Here is a 22,807-nt window from a genome sequence, read left to right on the forward strand (position 1 = left end):
TTTACTGAAGAAGCAGCCATTTCGGGGTAACCGAGTGGTTTCACAAAGCTCAGGAGCAGAGGGGAATGGACAATTTGAAGCAGTATTTTAATTAAGAGATTCAAGCTGTTTCTATTTTCCTAATGACCAGTGCTTGCTCTCATTGTAAATTACATTCTCAGGCAAGATGACAAGGAGTCCTATGGGTAACTTTTTTTCTCTCTCCTCTTTCTTATTTTCTGGACTACAAATTAAGACAGGTGGAGTTCCTTCTTATACATTTCCCCACTGGGTTTCCTGGCCCCCCCCCCCCCAACCCCCAACTGCCTTCTTTTTGCTCCACTGAAGAAGTGGGAAATTGAGGTGATTTTCTAAAATGAACATCTTTATTGATTAGGGGGTGATTCTGACAGCATGTGGCCATCTGTTTAATTGGGTTTCACATCTAAGTTGTAGCTATACTTAGTAACGTGATTTATGAGAATTTCACTCAGTTCCCATTATCATTTTCTGATTTATGCCATTTAAGTCAACTTCTGCATGCAGTTGAGACTTGAGTAGAAAATAGAAAACCTGTAGGGTTTTTGTTTATTTGTTTGTTTGTTTTTACAAATCCATACCTGTATGTGAAATCCTATGATTTGTGGTCATCTTTGACTGTTAGATTTTTACAGGGTGTTTCTAGCTTCTTATTTTTCTACACTTGTCAAGCTAGATAGCAGTGTCTTCAGACACAGAGTATAGTGTGAAATAGTAATGGCTTAAGTCTGCTGTATGGGAAGTTATACTCAGGAGCTATTGCATAATTTAATTATATTTAAACTGATAAGGTGGTTAAACAGGAAGATAAGGAGCTGAGGTTGTTAGTGCCTAAACTTGTGCTTCCCTAACTCTGTGATAAATGTAGATCTGGTCTTCCTGCTTTTAGTAAGGAAACCAAACTTTGATGGGAGACCTTGTATGCCACTGATCCAGTTGCATGACCTTGGTCAAGGTGTTTCTCCTTCCTGAGCCCTCTTGTCCTCATCTGCCATATGTTGAGGTTAGAGTTTTTGATAGGATTTAACAAGATCAATTTGAAAAGTGCCAGCATATTGTCAAGGTCATGGTTTTGTATATCAAAACCCGGCATGCCCACAAGTAATGCCTGGGATAGCCAGTTAGACACAGGATGCACAGCATAATATGAAGCTTGGGGGAAGAGATATTTTGAACTTTTGTCCTCAGAAGATTTTATACATTAAACCAATATTTTGGCAAACTTCCCTGGTGGTCCAGTGGTTAAGACTCTGAACTTCTACTGCAGGGGGCTCAGGTTCGATCCCTGGTTAGGGAACTAAGATCCCACATCCCACATGGAGTAACCAAATAAATGTTCATAGCAGCTTTATTCATAATAGCAAAATTCCAGAAAGAACCTAATTTCCATCAACAGAAGAGTAGTTGAAGGAACTGTGGTATATTCATACAACTGAATATTGCACAGCAATGAAAAAGAACGAAGTGCTCCATTCTACAGCATGTGAAAATGCTGCTAACTTATAATGCCCAGTGAAACAATGCATGGTTACATTTATATGAAGTCCAGGAATAGAGAAGCAAATTTGTGGTCGAAGTGATAGCAGTTAAAATAATGATGCCCTTTGTTTGGGGGGATATTGACTGAGATGGGGGCTTGGAAGCATCATCTTGATCTGGGAAGTGGTTACACAGGTAATACTTTGGTAAAAACTCACTGTGTTCTAATTTTTTTATATACCATAAAATTTTGCCTTTACTTTATGTATATAATACCTCAACAGAAAGAGTAATACCTCCGTTCTCCATTTAAAATGGTTAGAATAGCATATAGCATACACATACATGTGGGCTGATGACAGGTGACCTCAGACCAAGCTGCTAGAATGTAGATGAGGAATTGCAAACATTTTCTGTAAAGGGCCAGATAGTAAATACTTTTGGCTTTGGAAGCCATATGATTTCTGTTGCAAATTCTCAACTTTGCCGTTGCAGCCACGGACAATTCATAAACAAATGAGCATGGCTGCGCTCCAGTGGAACTCTTTAGAGTGCTGCAGTTTGCCAGTCGGGGGCAGAGAGCACTGGGAGAGGACGGGATCCAGGGAACCTTGTAGCGTGTTGCTGTCCCAGCTTCGAAAGTAAAATACTTCGGGTCCAGTCAGGCAGTGGTCCTGAGCTCTGGTGGGGAGCCACTCACATTTGGTTCTCATCTCCACTGATGTGGACTGGTGTTTAGCAGAAGGTTTACTTCATGTATTCAGTATCAAAGTGTATCTGGATAGTGCCTCATTTCAGTATAAGTTTTTTATTTTCATAGGTCTCAAATCATATTAAGCATATATTTTAAGCAAATAAAACCTTGGCTTGAAAATAAGCAAGGCCAAAGGGCTAAAACCAATGATTTTATTATCTTATACGCAAGGGATTTAGTTGCCTCAGTTTAATCACAGATACTCTGCTAAAGAAGATAAGCCTTTGTCCAGAGGCTGGGCTTATGCTGGCATCAAACTATAGAATTAATCCCAAAATCAAACATAGACTTGTTTTGCTGTTAAGGAAATAACTGTGTTTCAGACTGGTAGAATTTCTCATGCTTTGCTGACTGCCTGAAACCATAAAGTGGAAGCCAAGTTAGCAAATACTCACCTGCGGCCTCTACTGGACTTTAATGAAATTAAATCCCTGAATCCACTTGATGGTGTATTTGAGGAGAATTTGAAAATAATCTGCCATAGTTTGGGAGCTCGAAGAAAGGAAACTCAAGTGGCCACCCAATCCAAACTTCTTCTTATCTAGAAGAGATCCTGACAGAGCAATTCTTAGTAATTTTTCTACTGATTAATGTCATATTTATAGCACACCCCCACCAATAATTCTTACTTTCTGGTAGTCACAGTCCTGTGTAGTCTATCCAACACCAGATGAGGCTGACCTCTGTAACTAATAGGATACTGTGGAAATGGCAGAGTGTGACTTCTGAGGCTAGGTCATAACAGACATATGACTTTTGCCTTGCTCTCTTGGATTGATCACCCGGGGGGAAGCCAGCAGCCATGTCATGAGGGCCATCAGGAAGCTGGAGGAGAGGTCCACGTGTAAAGGACTCAGGGCCTCCTGCCCGTGACAGCACCCTGTGCACCCACCATCTTGGAAGCTTGTCCTCTAGTCCAGCCAAGCCTTCAGATGATGGCGGCCCGCATTGGTATCCTGACAGCAGCCTCACGAGAGACCCTGAGACAGACCATCCAAATAAGCTGTGTCTGAATTCCTGACCCAGAGAAACTGTGAGACAGTAAATGTTTATTGTTTTGAGCCACTATTTGGGGGGAATACTTTGTTATATAGCAAAAGATAACTGATACAGACATTACAACTCCCCAGGTACTGAGGTCAGTGCTAGGTCTATATAATATTGTATGATGTAGTGGTTAAGAGTGTGGGCTTTGATTCTGAATCCTGACTTGGCCACTGATAACTCGTGACCTTGGACAGGTTACTTAACATCTTTAGGCATCAGTTTAATTACCTATAAAATGGAGATAATAGTAGTGGCTATCTTGTAGGGTGGTGAAGATTAAAGGTGGTAATATATATAAAATGCTTGGAAGAGAAACTGGTTTGTAGTAGGTAGTCAATAAATCTTAGCTGTTAAAGCATTCTTGCTTTTGAGGCATCGGGAGAGAGAGACTTGTAATCAGTCATTTATAGGAGATCATAGGAAGGGTGTGCAGTGCATCCTGGTAGCCTCAGAGCAGTGGTAATTACCTAGGGGAGTGAAGGTTGGCTTCACAGTGAAAATGGCATTTGAGTGGACTTTGAAAGGAAAAGAAATCTGTAGGCAAAGAAGGTAGGTTGGGACATGCAGAAGTACTGGCTGGTACAAAGGCAATACATGCGGAGGATGGCAAGGTGATCACAAGTGCTGGGGGACAGACTGCATGAGTTAGATGTGAGGAGGAAGGCATGATGGGAGATGAAATGTAGAAGAAGTAAACGAGGACCTTGTAAGCCACATTGAGGAGCGCGCCATAGGGATCTGGTATAGTTTTCTTTCTGGAGAAGAAAATGGCACCCCACTGCAGTATTCTTGCCTGGAGAATTCCATGGAGAGGAGCCTGGCGGGCTACAGTCCGTGGAGTTGCAAAGAGTCAGACACGACTGAAGTGACTTAGCACAGCACAGCACATAGTTTTCTTTGGGAGGAGAGAAGCTTCAGTTTCAATTCCTTGGTCTTAATCTCAAAGATCATGGCTTGAAGAGGGAAAAGACTGAGGCTCCTGAGGCCACCGAGGCCAGCTAGGGGTTGGGAAAGTGGTTCAAGAGAAGATTGGGGAGGGTGTAAACCTAGGTGGTGGCAGTGGTGAGAAGAATTAGGGAGTGGATAAGTTAAATCCCAAGATTGTTCTCAAATAACGGTGTAATGATAATACAGGTAGTTTCACAACTTTTCCACTGATGCTTTGACGGACTCCCATAAAATGGAGAGGATGATTATTCTTCGCAGCTGCCCTTCACTGAAAACCGCTAACGTGCCAAGCATCGTGCTGGATGCTTTACCATGTGTCAGCTCTAGTCTTCACGGAAGATCTCTAAGCTGGGCACTGTGGGCCATTTTACAGAAGAAGAAACCGAAGCTCAGGGAGGCCAGATCACATGTGAAAGGGCACATAGCTAGCACAGCTGGGAGTATAATGCAGCTTCTGTCATTACAGACTTAATCTTCACCCTACACTGCTCAATGCTGGATAAGAAATATGAGGATCACATGAAATGGTACCTGTGAACACACTCAGACAAAGTTGCAAGCATGATATAATTGTATGTTAGAGTAATCACGCTATTCTGCCCTTCCCCATGTGGTGGGGGTTTGTTTCTGTTTGATATGGAAGCAAGATATTGTTGGATGTGGAGACAGCCAGGAGGTGAAGATTGGAAGGTCAGGTGGTTGTGCTAATATCGTGTCTTCAAGGGTGGGGCCTGGAGCAGCCACTGATGAGTGCCGCCTGTGAGAGCGAGCTGTTTGGTTATACCCCTGATCTTCCAACCATCGGATTCTGGTAGAGTGGGGGAGGGGGGTTATGGGTTATATATTTTGCTCTATTTCCCCAAAATGTTTTTCTTCACAAAATTTACTGTGAAATTCAAAAACTTTTGTTAAGTGCGTTGAAGTTAAGTCATGAGCAAACTGCAAATAGTTTGCAAAATGGTGTACATGATGCATTTAGCAAGGTCATGGGACACCTGCTATGATTATTTTAAGACATTCTTGTCCTGGTCTAGTCCAAGACTCTGGAGGTCCTAATATAGTCTCCTGTCTTGGGGCCTGACCAAGGAGGCAGCTGAGAATGACATTCTGGGCAGTGCCACCGAGGGACAAGGTGCCTTTGCGTGGGGAGCCCTATAGTCTCGTGGCATCCCTGGAAATTGTGAGTACCAGGACCCGTGCCCAGAGGGACACGTTTACCACCTGCCATGCACTTCCGAACATGCATGCATGGGGCAGGACACATGCTTTTTCTAGGCAGAAGACTGGCAGCTTTGCTGCAGGGCCACTAGCAGAAAGCACAGAACAGTTTTAAAGGTCAGTAGGGCTTCCCTGGTGGCTCAGCTGGTAAAGAATCCTCCAGCAATGCAGGAGACCTGGGTTCGATCCCTGGGTTGGGAAGATCTCCTGGAGAAGGGAAAGGCTGCCCATTCCAGTATTCTTGCCTGGAGAATTCCATGAACTGTATAGTCCATGGGGTCACAAAGAGTCAGACACAACTGAGTGACTCTCACTTTCTGACTCAAGAGGCAGGCTGTGAGTGGAACATGCTCTAGGAGTGACATGGATGTGAGTCAGGCTGTGGAAAGCATCAGAAAGCTGGGAAAGAGCCATGATGAGAGGAAACAGGAGTCAGAAATCTCACTCATCTATCATGATGGTCACAATCTCACTTGTCCTCCCTTAAGAAAAATTAGTTGTTTTGAACCCTTATTACAAAAGTATTTTATCTTTATTGTGCCAAATCTTGAAAAATTTAGATAAGCTAAAAATCTTTTTAAAGTGAATCATAATTTAAAATAGCTACATTTAATACTTTTGTTGAATGTCAATATGTTTATCTACCATATTTAAAAATTGAAGTTAAACATGAGCTCATCCAACTATACTGTTTTTTCCCCACTGAAATTTGTAACAAATATTTTTAAAAATTTATTACAAATTCTTCTAAGTCACCATGCCTAATATTCCACCAAATAAATGCACCTTAATTTCTCTAATTTTCTACTGATAGACATTTAGGCTGTTCTATTGCAAACAAAAACAGCAGCAACGAAAACTACTGAGATGCATTTTGTGCCTAAGTCTTTGTCAAGTATGAGTTTGTTCTTTAGGGTAAATTCCCAGATATGGAGAGATTGCAGAGTCAACCGGTATGCTCAGTTTATGAAGTTTTAAAATACATGTTATCCTACTTCTCTTGAGAAGAGTGGTACCAATTTATATCTTCACTAACAATAGATGAGATGGTTTTCTTTTACTGAGTTAGGCATTGTGAAGATACTGCTGGAGGAGATGAATAAAGAGACTCAGTGTTTTTTTGTTTGTTTGTTTGTTTTGTTTTGTCTAGTTGATAAGGGGAAAATGTTAGTCACACCCAGATATGGCTCATTGACACCACACAGGCATTTGTTGAGGCATCTGCTGTTCTCCCAGTCCTGGACTGAACATCACTACCCATAGTGTCAGTTTTGAATGCCTAGGATAGCAATTGTGTGTGTGAAATGACCTGGTGGAGCATGAGTAGAATCCGAGATACTGAGCTGCATCGTGGGAGGAAATTTGTGTTTTCTCTGCCAGATGTTGAACTCGAGCAGTGGTTCTCAAAGCGTGGCCCCTGGATCAGCAGCATCAGTGTCACTTGTAATAAATGGATGTTACCTGGTCCCATCCCTGACCTCCCAAATAAGAAACTCTGGCAATGGGCCCAGCAATATATGTTTTAAGAAGATTTTAACTATCAAACCTCTGCTACATGCTGAAGTTTGAGAACTGCTGAGCTATAAAAATGGAGCAAATGCAAAAGAGGTCAGACTTGGGTGGGTAAATGTAAGGAGGCTAACTTGTCCTGGTTTGCCTGGGACTGTCCCAATGTTATCACTGAAAACTCACATCCTAGGAGCTCCTTCAAGCCTGGGCCAACAGGGACGGTTGGTCACCCTGGTAAATAAGAAGAGGATCTGTTTGTTGCAGCCTGTAGGTAATTATGGCACAAAAAGAATAGAAAGGCCAGAAGAGAAGGTTTCAAGATGGAGGGCAGATTTTGGAAGCTACTTTCTGCTTGTCAGTTCTAGGCTGATGGATATGGTGGCAGGAGGTTACCTGCGGGAAGCCAGCAGATGGCCAAGGCATCTTGCTGAATCCCTTGACGTGAGTCACAGCTGTTAGAACTTGATATTTTCTGGAAAGGGGATGGTTGGCATTCACCAAACTACTGCAAGATGCCAAATTGAAAAAAAGATCCACTATTAATCTTAGCAGTGATGACAATGAAATCCCTTTACAGCAAAAAATATAACCAAAAGTGCTTTGTAATTGCAGCAATTTCCATGTTCCTACTGATGGCCCCCTAGCTTCTAGAAGAATGGTATCTGGCTTATCTGATTATGAGAACTAATCCTGAATAAGATGTAACAGTCATTCTCTCTTAGAGTGAGAATTCAGCCTGGATTTTCCAAAGCAGTTGCAATTAAAACTATTTTTGTCCTTTTGTAAAATCATAATTTATAAGCCATGTAAAGTTTCAGTTTTGAAAGAATAGTCTGTGAAATTATAATACAAATATCTAATCATATGTTACAAGCACTGTGTTGAGGAGCAGTAAAGAGAGGAGAATGAGACAAGAGGGCTGACTTATATACATCAGTTAAGTTAAATATAAGCAGCTCCTTATTTTTCCTAAACTGAGATTTCTGTACTTATTTGCATATTAGAATTACCCGGGGAGCTTTTATAAGCTCAGTATACATAAGCATACTGACGTTCAGGGCTCCATCCCAGATACTGTGACCTGATGTGTCTGAGGCAGGGACATGGGTTTATTTTATAAAGCCTCCCCAAGGGATTCTAATGTCCAGTTGGGGTTGAGAATCCAGGGGGTCACAACTTGGATGCACCAAAATAACCGGGGACCTATTGAAAACTCTGATCCCCACTGATCTCACAAATCTTTTACCCATTAGCCCACACATGTGTATAGGTAACCCCTTTTCACCACACACGTATGTATCTACTTCCATGTATCCAGTATTTCTCCACTGAGTTTAAAGAATATTTCAATTAAACATACACTTTAGAGAGCTTTGGTATCAGTTCACCTTCCTCTTTAGACTTTACAAAATGGAATTTTTTTCTAGTTATATCCTTTTCCCTTTCCCTGGGTTGTTGTTTCTTTGAGGACATTTGTAGGTTTTGGCTTTCTTCACTTAGTTTGATGATCCCTAGTTTTATCTATGTTCTTTTGTGTGTGTGTGGATTTCCCAGTTGCGCTGTGGTAAAGAATCTGCCTGCCAATGCAGGAGGTGCAAGAGACATGGATTTCATCTCTGGATCAGGAAGATCCCCTGGAGGAGGAAATGGCACCCCACCTCAGTTTTCTTGCCTGGGAAATCCCATGGACAGAGAAGCCTAGTGGGCTATAGTCCATGGGGTCATAAAGAGTCATTCACATGCATACTGAAAATTGGAGGCCTCCCATCTTGTTAAATCTGACCAAACGTGGAAACAATAGGAAATGATGTGCCAGTCTGACTATAGTTATTTTTAAAATAGTCACCATTTGTAAATGTTCATATATTAAAAAAACTTCACACCTAAAAATAACCAAACTTTGGAGGATAATGCTTTTAAAATACTTGCCACATGTTAACCTTTCTGAGCCATACACTTACAGATATTAGATATGGAACTTAAAATTAATGTGGCAATTACATGAAAACATACAAAGAATGTAGAGAAAAGAGATTAAGTTTGTTCAATATTGTTAGGACCAAAGGACTCTGATCTATATCAGTATTTTGTCTGATTTTTTCATTGTAGCCTATGCCCTAACCACAAAAGGGAAAATATCCTACTTTTATTCTTTGGTGGTAGGGGGGGCTGAGAGGACATGGGATGATGGAATTGGCACAGAGGTGGGCAGTTCTTTTTATCTTGTCAATATTTACTTTCTGATTGAGAGTTTATTGGAAAAAAATATGCAAACCTCAAAACTACGCTAGTTTGGCTATGAATATAAGGGAATAGAACCAACAGAGTCCCTAATCTAGAAGGTAAACAAAAACCAGAGTTTGAACAATGGAACGTATCTCTATTCTGGTGTTGAATGTGGAAACTTCAAGAAGTAGCACAACGATAGTGTTAATAATATTGTGTAATGTTTTAGACTTTGGCTAACCCCCACTTATAGGTAATATTTAATCCCCATCACCCTTTAGAGTTTCACAAAGTGCTGATTCCATTTACTCAACAAATATTTATTGAGTGCTTACCACCTGCCAGGCATTGTTCCAGCTCTGAAGATATTGCAGTGAAAGAATGGTAAAAGTAATAAAAGTCCTTTTGTTACGGAGCTTGCATACCAATTGGGGAAAGACAGCCAATACTTTATAGACAATAAGTAAAATGTAGATACCATAGATGGTGGTATTATGATGAGATATAAACCAATTGGAGGGGGGAGAGGATAATACCTGGCTCCTTTAAAAAAGCACTAGGGAAAATCTTAATGAGAAAGGGACATTTGAGTAAATATCCGAAGCTAGTTTTAAACATAGTAGTGGGAAGTTCTGGGTTGGGGGGAGAGAAAAAAGAGAAATTACTAATTTTTATTTTGATCTATCCACATAATAGATTGGCCAAAAAGTCCATTTGGGTTTTTGCATAAAGCTCAATAGTTTGAATTTGCTATGCCTGAGGACATATGTTTATTTTCTAGGGTGTAAACTTTAGGATAACGGGCTAATTTTTTCTCTATATTTACCTGTAATAAAAAAAACCTAATTAATATGATTTTATACTAATAAAATGAATACTGGAACCCAGAGGCATTGAGGTGTTTGCCTTTTCCTGGAAAGGTGTAGCTAGAGTTAGGATATAACTGTGACTTTAAAGGCCAACTAGTTGAACCTGACCCAGTGAATGTGATCAGTTCTTTCGCAGTTGTGTCCTAAACAAAAGTACTCTATGCCTTTTACTGTTACCATTTTGCTAAGACTGCAACTAGATTAGTCAATATTCATCAATAGAGTTATGAGAAACTGCAATGAAAATGGAAGGCTGACCAAGTAGAAAGTCTGAAGCAGGCCTTACGATTTTCCTACCTGTAGATTTGAGAAAGAGAATTTTTTGCTACCAAATAATGAGGTTATTATAGCATGTATGTTTGTGCATAGCCGTGTCCGACTCTTTGTGGCCCCATGGACTGTAGCCCGCCAGGCTCCTCTGCTGATGGAATTTTCCAGGCAAGAATACTGGAATGGGTTGTCATTCCCTTCTCCAGGGGATCTTCCTGACCCAGGGATCAAACCCATGTCTCTTGTATCTCCTGTATTGGCAGGAGGATTCTTTACCACTAGCGCCACCTGGGAAGCCCATATAAATGCCAGTATTTTTTTTTTTTTTTTTTTTTGGTCCAAATTTTAGTGTTTGAAATTATTTTGCTACAAGCTGTATTTTTACTTGAAATAGAAATTTGCTGGTATTTACAAATGTATGAGTGAAATGCTGCCATGTAAGCTGAGTAAACTATACACTGTTTTTGGATAATCTTTGGAAGAATTTTCTATAACACACATACATTTATTTCTCTTTTAAAAAATTTGTTTATTTATTTTTGGCTGTGTTAGGTCTTCTTTGCTGCATGGGCTTTTCTCTAGTTGTGGTGAGTGGGGGCTACTCTCTAGTTGGGATGCATGGGTCCTCGTATTGTGGAGCACAGGCTCCAGGACACGTGGGCTTCAGTAGTTGTGGCTCCTGGGCTCCACAGCACAGGCTCAATAGTTGTGGCACATAGGCCTAGTTGCTCCGTGGAATCTTCCCGGATCAGGAATTGAACCTGTGTCTCTTGCGTTGGTAGGTGAATTCTTCACCACTGAGCCACGAGGGAAGCCCCACACATGGTTATTTCTAAAAGAGTTTATTTTAATTACAGATGACTACCTTTGATTAATCAGTATTTAAAACATTACATTTATATCCAAAGCCCCATTAACCACCCACCACCCGAAATCCCAATGATCTCTAAGATATAAATGACTACTGTGACCACTTTGATATGTATTTTATAGACTTTTTCTGTGAATTTTCATACATACACACACACTGATGAGGGTTATTTTAAATATAGAAATGGCATTTCTATGTCTATATCTACGCCCTGCTTTATGCCAATAGCATTTCTTAGACTGTTTCCCATGCTCGAAGATGGAGAGCTACCTCTTGACTCTTCCTTTGCTGCACAGCAGTCCATAAAATAGTTATATCATCAAGTCATTCCCCTCCTGTTGGACATCTACATTGTTGCACGCTTTTCTCAGTTACAGCAATGCAGCAATAAATGTATTTAGTCATGACTCTACAGTGCATGTGAGCCAGCGATTGGGCAGTGGTTCTTGAAGTGTGGTTGCCCAAGCATCAGCCTCACAGGGGAACTTGTTAGAGGTGCAAATTCCTAACCACCTCTCTGGACCTACTGACTCAGAAAGGGTGGGGCCCAGTAATCTGTATTTCAATAAGCCCTCCAGGTGATTCTGATGCATGGCAAAATTGGAGAACCACTGGCATTTAAAGGTTTAAGAGATGACTAAATTGCTTTCCAAAATGCTCGCAACAATTTATACTCCCACTAACATGCTTCCTACACCCTGGCCAATATTACCTGTTATTAAATTGATTAATTTTTGCCAGCCTAATAGTTATATTTCTCTTTCCTCCCTCTCCCTCCCTCTCTCCTCTCATGTTCATATATGTATGTGTATGTATGTGTACATACATATGCACACATACGAATTTACCTTGTAAGGGATGTCTCCCATAAATATACAGATGGAAAAAGAATCTTGAAAAGTGTGAAATATGTGGCAAGGCAGTGCTGAAATGTGAAGAAGAGGAGCTAAAATGAATATGCAAGAAAAGATAAGAAAAGCCTATTAAAAAGGGAGAGAAAAAGAAAAAGAATCCCATTTCCATTTATTTATTTTTCCCTTCTCCCTTTGCTCAATAGAACTCACTCACTTTATGAGATAAGATACTTTTGGCCTTGTTGAAATTTGATCTGTCACTCTTGCCAGCTGACATCTCCAAAAATGCAGCTTAAACTGTTAATCCATTCACTTCAGCTAAACGGTCCTAAGGGCATCAGATTCTTGTGTTGATCAGTGTTGGGTTCCCTGGCCCTGACAAGCTGTGAAGATCCAGATGATCAGGGGAGCATGATGGCTGTGGCTGGCGAGTCTGGGGCCCCTAACAGCGACGGCGGCAGAAAGGAGGCTCAGGCAGGTGTCGGATGCTTTCCTGAAAAGGGGTTGGCAGTGGACATAAATGCTGCCAGCTGGGCACATTACCAAGCAAGAAAGCCATAATGATTTAATAATTAAATCCCATTGGTCTATGATCATTGTTCTCGTTAGCAAAGATCATTGCTTTTTGATGATATATATTATATGAGACAGAATTTTCATACAAACACTGTGATTTGCATAAATATGTGGTATATATTTGCATATATATATATATATATATCTCCAAGTCAGAATGACTTACTAAAAGTAATCACCAAAAAGAGGATAGAATTTTGATGTAAAGATGCCAAGGATATTTAAGAAAATGTGGAAATTATGAAGATTAATTTGACATCACCCCTCTCGAGTCAGATGCAGTTTCCATTATGTGAAAGCAGCAGGAAGAGAGAGGACTCCGGGCTGGATCCATCTCTGTTGTACAATAAGGTTTTTGCACCTTGATATTGCAAACTATGATGTTATTAAGAAAATATCAATAATATATATATATGAATTGCACAGATTAATATTTCATTTCTAAATAAAGAACCTGTTTTCCTGCCCTCGTGACTCATAATGTCCTATCTTGGAGGGGAGATAGACAGGTTGTTGAGAGGAAAAGAAGGGAGAGAAAGCCTTTGAACTCATAAAAGAGCTTTCAATCACTAGGAGCCTTGAGCAGTAGCCATGTGACAGGCAGGGATGTTGCAGAAAGTATCTTTTTCTAATTTTTTTTTGTTACTATTCATTGCAATTCCCAGTTGTAATGACTTGTAAGTGCAGCTCCTAGGATCCACTCCAGGGTATAAAATTTAATGGTGAGTTGCAGTGGCAAAGCAAAGCAAGGCATTTCTCCCATTCGTCTGCACCCCGGGCCAGCTACATCATTTGTGGGGCTCGGTACCAAATGAAGAAATGGGGACCTCCTCTTCAGAAAGCAGGAAAAAGTGCTGTCAAGGGGCTGCAATAGAAAGCTTTGGCCTTCCTTCCATGGTCTCTCATTCTGTAGACTGGTCACAGTATTTTTTATCTGCTATTTAGTACTGTGAGTTGTAAGGAAAATTAAAAATTTAAATCATCAGCATTATTTTACCATTCATCTTTATATTGTACAATGCCAAAACAAATACAGATATAAGAACTTTTACTTGAGCTATGAAATCACCAAAATTATAGTTTGTATTCTCTAGCTTATACATGAGTATGTATTTTCTTCTTGTCAGGATGGTGGAAACACTGCATAAAACTAATTCAACAGGTTTTACTTCATTTCTTATTACATGTGCATTCTATCAACAATCTCTACCTTTGGTATACTGATGAATAAGGAAGGGCTGAAAGGGAAAAAGACCGGGGTAGTCCTATCTTTCCCGTTCCTTTTATGTCATCGTTTTGGTATATGTGGTTGCCTAATGCAGTGAAGTAACAGGAGTGAGATAGAATTCTTATCTAATAAGATAGAATTCTTATTCACGTTCTTAGAATGCCACTGCTGCCTTTTGGTGGTCAAAGCAAATTCTGGTTCCAGTTGAAAGAGCCCTCTTGTGGCTGTCAGAACCCCCACCTATTCGGTCCTAGATGTAGCATACTTAACTTGTGCTTGCTTTGAATTTTGCAGAACTCTACCAGAGTTCTGTGCTTCCAGGGAGCATCTGGTATGCTGTGTGCAAATAGAGCATAATAGAAACTGTGGACAGAAATGTCGTGCATGGCTCCTTTACTCACAAACATGCTTTATTGTCCCCTTGGTCTCCACTTCCAAAATCACATTCAAACATAAAATTGTTAAGCCTTTCAGACAGTGACAACAGAGCGTTAAGTCCAGTGTGAGGTTCTTTTGCACGGGGCCCTGTGTGACTGCACTGGTTGTGCACCCATGAAGCCATCTCTTTCTGTGTCAGGGGAAGCTGCAGGACAGCTGGAAGCCTCTTTCATGCGTTGTGTCTGAAGGAACCCCTCTCACAGCAGCCTGCACTGCTGCCCATAGTGTATCCACACAAAATGGTTTCCTTGAAACTGATGGAATGCACTGATTTCAGACTCAGTTGAATAAATATCTTAGAGGCAGTTGGATCTATTTGAGGGCTCCCAGCTCCATGAGGAGTACCTTTCTGATGAGCCTTTGAAACTCCAAGGCTAAAGCTACAGTCAGGTACTTATCATCAAATCAATCTCTATATCCTTTACAGTCATGTTTGTTTGTCTTTCTCCTAGGATTTCCAGCAGGAGAACTCCAGAAGCCTTTCTTTTGGGGAACAGAATATCCTCGGTAAGTAAACTAATAAGAGAGAACAGTTACTGACAGGGAAGGAAGAACATGATGTTTGGCAGAGCACAAAATATAAAGTTAAAAAGCAAAACCAAACAAAAGAAGGCATGGAACCCAGCATGGGTAGTCCCCATTCTCATCATGTTAGTTGTTTCCTGATGCTTGTTACCAGGTTGTATGATTGGATAAGAAAGCTAACCTGTACACAGGGAGCTTTCATTTGTTATGCATTTGTTTACTTATGTATTGATGCATACTGGAAATTCGTGAACCTTAAATGACTGTTGGGATTTGAGTTTCTGGTGATGGATTTAAACCCATTCCAAATGGAAGAAATGATGTGAAAAAAGGGAGGAAAATTGCTTTTAGAATAGCAAAGAGTCTAGTTTGGCGAGTCCAAGTGTTGTTTGAAGGGAAATGTAAAAAAGAAGTCTGGAAAAGGAGGTTGATGTTTGATATTGGAGTGCTCTGAATTCCAGTAAGGAGCCTGGACATTAGGCAATAGAAGATACTGATGTTTTTGAGCAAGTAGAGATAGTTAAGTTTGTCTTTAGAAGCATAATCTGGGTTGCTATACAACAGGTCAGAAATGAACAGTGTATGGAGTTAGGGATTTCACTTTAGAGGCTGTCAATACCAACTGACTGTAGACTCATGTAATTCAGAATTTCCAGACATAGTGGGAATTCTAATAATCATTGTCAGTTATATCACCACTTTTACTATGTGCCTTTGCTTGCTCTGATGCATTAATGCACGAAAAATGTGGTCTTGATTTTAGTAGTCACTTATATTTTGGTGACAATTTGAATATGATTCTGCAGGTTAAAAAGATATAGGATCACATACATATATAAATAAGAGAAATACAGTGGCAATGTTGTTATTTGGGCTTTCCCAGAAGCAGATTCTGTAACAAGGATTCAAGTGCAAGGAGTTCTTCTCAGAGGTGACACCAGGAAATACCACCAGGTCAGTGAGGAGTGGGACAGGGAAGGAAGGAAACCTACTAAGTGTGTCAGATGACTTTTCTATGATGGTCATAATGAGTTATCACAAATGAAGTGGCTTAAAACAATGTAAATGGATTAGCTTACAGTTCTGTAGGTCAGAACTCCAACCTGGATCTCTCTGTGCTAAACACAAGATGTTGTTAGGGCAGCATTTCTTTCTGGAAGCTATAGGGAGGAGTCTGTTTCCTTGCCTTTTCTAGCTTCTGGAGGTGGCCCACATTCCTTGGCTCATGGCGCTCTTCCTCCATCTTCCAAACTAGCAAAGTTGCGTTACTCTGACCATTCATTCATAACCACATCTCATTCTGGCTCTCCTTATCTGCCTTCTCCTCCACTTAAAAAATTATTTATTTTTGGCTACTCTGGCTCCTCGTTGCTTCAGGAGGGCTTTCTCTAGTGGCAGACACCAGGAGATACTCTCTAGTTGTGGTGCACAGGCTTCTCATTGTGGTGGCTTCTCTTGTTGCGGAGAATTTGGCTCTAGGCGCACAGGCTTCAGTAGTTGTGTCACATGGGCTTAGTTGCTCTGAAGCATGTGCGATCTTCCTTGATCAGGGATCAAACCTATGTGCCCTGCATTGGCAGGTGGATTCTTAACCAATGGGCCACCAGGGAACTTCTCCTTCACTTTTTTTTTAAGCCAATTATTACAGTGGGCAACTTGAATTCATTTCTACTGGAAAACTGTAGAATAAGCTTCAGCACAATTTCATCTCAGGGGCAAGGGAACTGGGGTATTTGTCTTCCAACTCACTTTCCACAACTGATTGAAGGCTGCCACTGGGTGTTTTAACTCACTGGCTTTGCCCTGCATGTGCCTAGAGGGCTCTGGTGGCCAGAGAAAGCCCTCAGGCAACTAGTGTCAGGTGCTGGCAGTTAGAAGCTGTCAGATTGGTGTGCTTAAAAATAGAGAGTGCTCAGGGACAGGATCAGGCATCGATAAAGCCTCCCATAGGGAAGCACTGTCATTAGCATACATAAAATTGACCAGTTTGTATGGACAAAACCCATTCATGTCATCCCAGGTTTCAGCTGTATAGTTTTCAGCAGTTTAGTTCAGTCGTTCAGTCGTGTCCAACTCTTTGTGACCCCACTTCCCTGTCCATCACCAACTCCCGGAGCTTGCTCAAACTCATGTCCATCGAGTCAATGATGCCATTGAACCATCTTGTCCTCTGTCATCCCCTTCTCCTCCCGCCTTCAATCTTTTCCAACATCAGGGTCTTTTCCATTGAGTCAGTTCTTTGCATCAGGTGGCCAAAGTATTGGAGCTTCAGCTTCAGCATCAGTCCTTCCAATGAATATTCCAGACTGATTTCCTTTAGGATTGACTGGTTTGATCTCCTTGCAGTTCAAAAGACTCTCAATAGTCTTCGCCAACACTACAGTTCAAGAGCATCAATTCTTCTGCACTCAGCTTTCTTTATGGTCCAACTCTCACATCCATACATGACTACTGGAAAAACCATGTTTTGACTAGACAGACCTTTGTCGGCAGTTTTCATCAGTGTTCAGAGAGTTTTAATCAGTGTTCAAATATTTGTAATCAATTTTTGTATTGTTAAGATTAGAAATTTATATATATTTCCATAAAGTTAAAGACAGACTAAATATTCGCTGAGCTTGCTTCAAACTAGAGAGGGTCCTAGAATTTTTTGATGTTGCTGCTTATCATTAGCAGTTAAACTGATCTGTTATTGTGGTTATATGCCTGGACACTTGGACATAGTCAGGTTGGAGTTTGAATTTATTGATCAGTGGATTTGTTTATCATGTCCATGAGATGATTTTCTGATATAAAAGTCAAAATCATAGAAACTTAGGAAATGTTGATGGTCACCTTTATGCTGAGCGAGAGGGAAATTTTAATTTTTTCCTAGGGGTTCTATGTTTTGCACTGGAGTCATCCATCCTCTGTTAAGATATCCATTCAATAATTATTAAGCATCTTTTGGACACTCAGCATTGGAAATATGGTGATGCTGTTGAGATGGGAATCACAGTGTAGTGAGATGGGTTCCCATATATCCATCTCTTCTAGATGGATCTCCTCCAGATCCAATGAGTGTGTATTCTTTCTCCTCACACTGGTCAGCTTAGCCCCCTCATGAGTGTTGTGTCTAATTGTGGTGATATCAACAAGCTGAATTGTTTCCAGAGAAAAAAATCAGGATTTTAAATGGCCTAGGACAGCATATTCCAAAGTGTGTGTCCCATGAAATAGTAATGGAGGTGAATCATCCTTCCCTTCCCTTTCTTTTGGAGAATCACAGTACTTAGCAGCGTAGAAATTCCCAAGAAGTTCTTCAAGAAAAATCTATCTAAATGTGTTTAATTTTTCCTCCCTTTTCCCTGTGTTTTGGAAATTGCTGGCCTCGAATTCATGACTGATGAGAAAGAGTTGAAAGAACTTGAGAAGAGAGTACTTGTGGGATAACCTCATAAGCATCTTCATGTTTTTGAAAGAAAGTTAAGGTGGCAAAATTATTTAGTAAATTTGGGGAGGTCAGAGGGTATTCATCTAGAACACCTTGTACCACACCAGGCCAATAGGAGAGAGATTCCAGGTCAGCACTAGGGAGCGCTGTTTTATATAGAACTACTCAAAGCTCCTGGTTATTGGGCATGCCTAGGAAGAGAACTCTTAGGACCATTTGAATAGGTTTTTGTAGAGGGGACCTATGCCTCTGCTAAGGAATTGAACTAGATGACCTTAAAGCTGCTTGTAACGCTGAGATTTTTATGAATTTCCACGTCAGGCATAGAGTAGCCTTTGCTTGATGACAGAGTGAGATCACAATTGCTTTGTTGTTGACAGCAAATCCTGTGCATATGTGAAACCCACTGGGTGGTAAGAACAAAAGAGAAACTGAGTAGGTGGAAAAATTGTCATCTTTTCCATTTTATTTTTGGAAGACTAGATTTTCTCTGCAGGAGTCTTCTTGTTTCTGGCCAGTCAGTCACATTTTAAAAGGCATATGAATTTATTTATTTATTTTTATGACATGCTAATTTAAATAATGTCCATTGATAAAATGAAAGATGCAAATTTAGTGTTATGAAACATTATCATTGTCAGGCTTAGTCATCTAAAATTACTTTTACTTTTTGTCTCTTGTCCAAAGGATTGTGATTATGTAACTGAGAACTGAAACTTACAATGATTCAATCATTCTCTGAATTCTCTATTACCCTTTGTGAATAGGAAGCTCATTGGAGCAGTCCCTCTTAAGGGACATTTATTGCAGAGCAGTTGCTATAAGCCCCCATGGTTCATCCCTTAAATTCATCCAGTCAACAGCATTGACCGAGGCTTGTAGAGGACTGAGTACTATTCTTGGAGCTAAGAGTCCTGGAAAAACGAAATGTTACAGGCTGCATAGTGAGAACTACTGCTGCAAAAATTAGCTCTATATAGAATTACAAGTTTGTCCCACCCTGCTCTCATAGCTCTATGATTGAAATGCATCATTTTACTCTTACTTCTTTAATGAAGGTTTGCAATGATGGAAAAACAGTAGGAAAGCATTTTTTTCAAATGCAAATTACCTTGCAGGAAAGAAATAACAAAGGAAGGAATTGCCACCAAGGGGAAAAATTAAATCTTGCAGCACTTCCTTGGGTATAGTTGTGACAAGCAATTAGCATGTTAAGGATCATTATGTCCTGTAATAACATGTTGCTTCAAATTTCTTGTTCCTTCCACTTATAGGTCCTATCTGGTGCTGGGTGATTTTGATGTTGCATGTCAGGAACCAACTGTGAAATATTTTTGTATAATTACAAATCTCAGGAAGAATCCTTATAACAAGGATTTAAAGTTGTCTATAATCCTCATGCACACATTGAATGACTAAAATAAGTAACATATTGATCTGTTACTTGCAAGAAATGGTCAAGTTAATCAGTTAGTTAAATCATTGTTACTCATTTACCGTGTCCTAGATCCAGAGAATTTAGCAGCAATCAAGTAGATAAGGGTTTTGTCTTCAGGGAACTTTTAGTTGAAAGAGAAGATCCCAGACATATACATAGAGAACCCCCTTACTGATTTCCTGATATATCATTTATATATTCTCTTTCAGTTACCTATTGCTATGTAACAAAGTGCCACCACTGTTAGCTCATGATTCTGCAGTTTGGGCAGTACTTCAGTCAAGACAGCTTATTTCTGCTCCATGTAGTATTGACTGAGCAGCTCGATTGGGGCCATGGGATCTAAGATGACTTCACTCACATGTCTGGTGCCTTGGTTGGGCTGGCTCGAATGGCTGGACTTCTCTCATCCTTTAGATGTCTCTCAATGTTTGGCATCTCTCACTTGCTTCACTTGGCATCTCCAGCTCATTACTCCAACTTCTTTACATTGCAACTGACTTCCAAGAGGGCATACAAATGGATGCTGTAAGGCCTCAGCCCAGAAGTCACACCTGGCCCCTTGCATTGCATTCTGGTGGTCGCAGCAAGTCCCGAGGCCCGACCAGTTTCAAGGGGAAGGAAATAGATCACCTCTTGGTGGGAGGCGGGGCACACGCATTCAGGGTGTGTGGAACGGTCAGCGGTCGCCTTTGTAGGTGAACAGAAATACTCTAACACCTTTTCCAAATCTGGTTCAGGCTTCATAGTCTTTGCTGTCCGCCTGTGAATTTGTCTGTCACAGAAGCAGAGGAATGTGACTACCTTTGAAAGCAGGGTGATCCCTTTTAATCTCTGCTCTATTCCTGTTTTATGTCTACATTTGGAAAACAATTTAACTTCTAAGTCTATAGTGATTTTTCAACAGATGAAAAATAAACAGTATGTTTACTGACAGGATCTTCTCAAAACCTGCTACTGCTTTGGGTGTTTATAAATATAAACTGCAGCTAGAGTGGGTATATATACCCACAGAAGCCTCAGGGCTGAAAGGGACTTTAGAAACCATCCCTTTCATATCCCTGATTTCACTGGGTAGAAACTAAGGCTTATATATGCTCATAGTGACACCATTAGAAATGATAGTTTCTTTGTCTATTTCAATGACAAGGATGTGTTTACTTTTTTTTCTTATTACAATTTTGTGGATGTGGTTAGTAGAAAACAGATTGTCTTGGCTTTTCATTGAAAAAAAAAAGAATTATGCTCTGACATTCATGCTTATAATTTTAACTCAGTTATATATTTATGCCATAGATCTCTGAGTTATGGTGCTATAGGAGTAATTGTTGGACATGAATTTACACATGGATTTGATAATAATGGTAAGTACCGATTCAGTGTATGAGCTGATGCTCTTATGGTCATGTTGATGATATGGATGTTAATTGTTGCTATTATTTTTGGAGAGTGGCATCGTCTTAGACTGAAGATTATCCAAAGTAGTATAATTGCTGATTGAAAACTTCCCCCCGTGTCTTGTTGTATTAGCTTGCAATAAATAAATAATTGTTCCTGTTGGAGATGGGGTAGAATTAAAACAGACCTTGTAATTTCAATGAAATTAGTTTTGCATTTAGATCTGAATTGCTGTAGCTGCCACAGTAGTTATAGGAATGACTTTATAGCTTCTCTTCCTTTCTTTATTCACCATTTTGAGATACTCTCCCCGGAGGTGTGAGCTCTGCTCTGAAGATGAGTATATATCCTGCCAAGTTAGGACTCAGGCAGTTAGGACTCTGAAACTTGGCTAACTGATTCCTTTACACTATTTCAAGGCTTATGCAATGTTTAATCTCTGTTTTCCTCTCTGCTGTCATGTATTCAGAATTTCTTTTAGAAAGTCTATGTTTTCCTGATAATGCATAATATAGAGTATGGTATGTATCTTGATGACATAAAAGCTAAAAGAGCAGAGTATTGCACAAACTAAAGAAATGATTGCCCTTTGAAAGTCATCATTTTTAATCAGAACTCCTTTCTCATTTGGGCTTACCAGGTGGCTCAGTGTTAAAGAATCCACCTGCCAAGCAGATGTGGGTTCGATCCCTGGGTTGGGAAGATCGCCTGGAGAAGGAAATGGCAACCCACTCCAGTATTCTTGCCGGGAGAATTCCGTGGACAGAGCGAGCCTGGCACACAGTGGTATACAGGGCAGACTCAGGAACTGCCTAGCCCAAGGCAACACTGTTTAGAGGGACCTCTTTCTTCCATATCTGTGAGATCTCCAACATCCTTTCCTGGATGTCTACCCCAGGGCCAGAGACCCTTTTGGTTCCTCTCCTTCTGGATAATTCTTTACTCCCAGCAACTTTCCTTAATCACCAGAGTTTTTTTGCTCCCCTTGCCACCCCTCCCTGTTGAAATGTAGCTGCCTGGGAGTCACCTGAATCCCCTGAGCTATATTTGGGTTATCTGAGAGGAGAGTCTTAGCTAAGAAACAAAAGCCAGTAGTGGTCTCTTGGTTCTAGGCTTTTTTTTTTTCCTACTGGGAAACTTCAGCATAGTTCTCCCTCAGAATCTTCTGGCAGCCTTTTGGACAGAATCTAAAGATGGCATTTCATTCCATAACCAGTACTTAGAAGAGTGCATTGCACAGTATTTAATGATCACTTGGCTAGCGGATCAAGGACAGTGACTCGGAGCTCTCCAGGGGTGGGGGGATTGGGGTGGTAGTGGCTTGCAGCCTTGCTGAAGAGCTCTGGGTCATTTTCCTTAACACCTTTGCTTTGGGGACTTTCTTCTAAGCTCACTGAAGAGTTCTCTGTGTAATTAAATTTAAACCAATAACAACCTTGAGTATAGGAGATAGTCCAGATATACCTAGAGGTTTTTTTTTTTTTTTGAGAGATGCAAGGAAAATGAACAATGAACCTGTAGCAAAAAAGCATGTATAACTCATCTTTATTTCCATTGTGTTTTGGAGATTTCCATTCTTGTTCCAAGTTCTCTTTTTAGAGCAACCTTCCTTGTCAGATCAGGACAGATGGGCCTTCCATCTACACTGATGGCTGTGGAATGATTCATAAGAGAGGTTTTATATGTCTCTTGGCTGCTGGCAACTTGG

The 22,807-nt window shown here is 40.5% G+C and overlaps 1 protein-coding gene and 1 non-coding gene across 3 annotated transcripts in view; both read left to right on the forward strand.

The window, feature by feature from the left end:
• PHEX (phosphate regulating endopeptidase X-linked) overlaps positions 1–22,807 on the forward strand; it is a 196,651-nt gene that overhangs the window by 158,369 nt on the left and 15,475 nt on the right. For both annotated transcript variants that reach the window (XM_065915712.1, XM_065915713.1), the window contains exons 16-17: positions 14,758–14,812; positions 20,998–21,065. In XM_065915712.1, coding sequence (XP_065771784.1) covers positions 14,758–14,812; positions 20,998–21,065 — 123 coding nt within the window. The remainder of the gene's footprint in view (positions 1–14,757; positions 14,813–20,997; positions 21,066–22,807) is intronic.
• TRNAR-UCU (transfer RNA arginine (anticodon UCU)) lies at positions 1,243–1,315 on the forward strand. The gene has a single exon. It is a non-coding gene; the product is annotated as a tRNA-Arg (tRNA).

The sequence above is a fragment of the Muntiacus reevesi genome, chromosome X (assembly GCF_963930625.1).
Source record: "Muntiacus reevesi chromosome X, mMunRee1.1, whole genome shotgun sequence".
Classification (NCBI taxonomy): domain Eukaryota; kingdom Metazoa; phylum Chordata; class Mammalia; order Artiodactyla; family Cervidae; genus Muntiacus; species Muntiacus reevesi.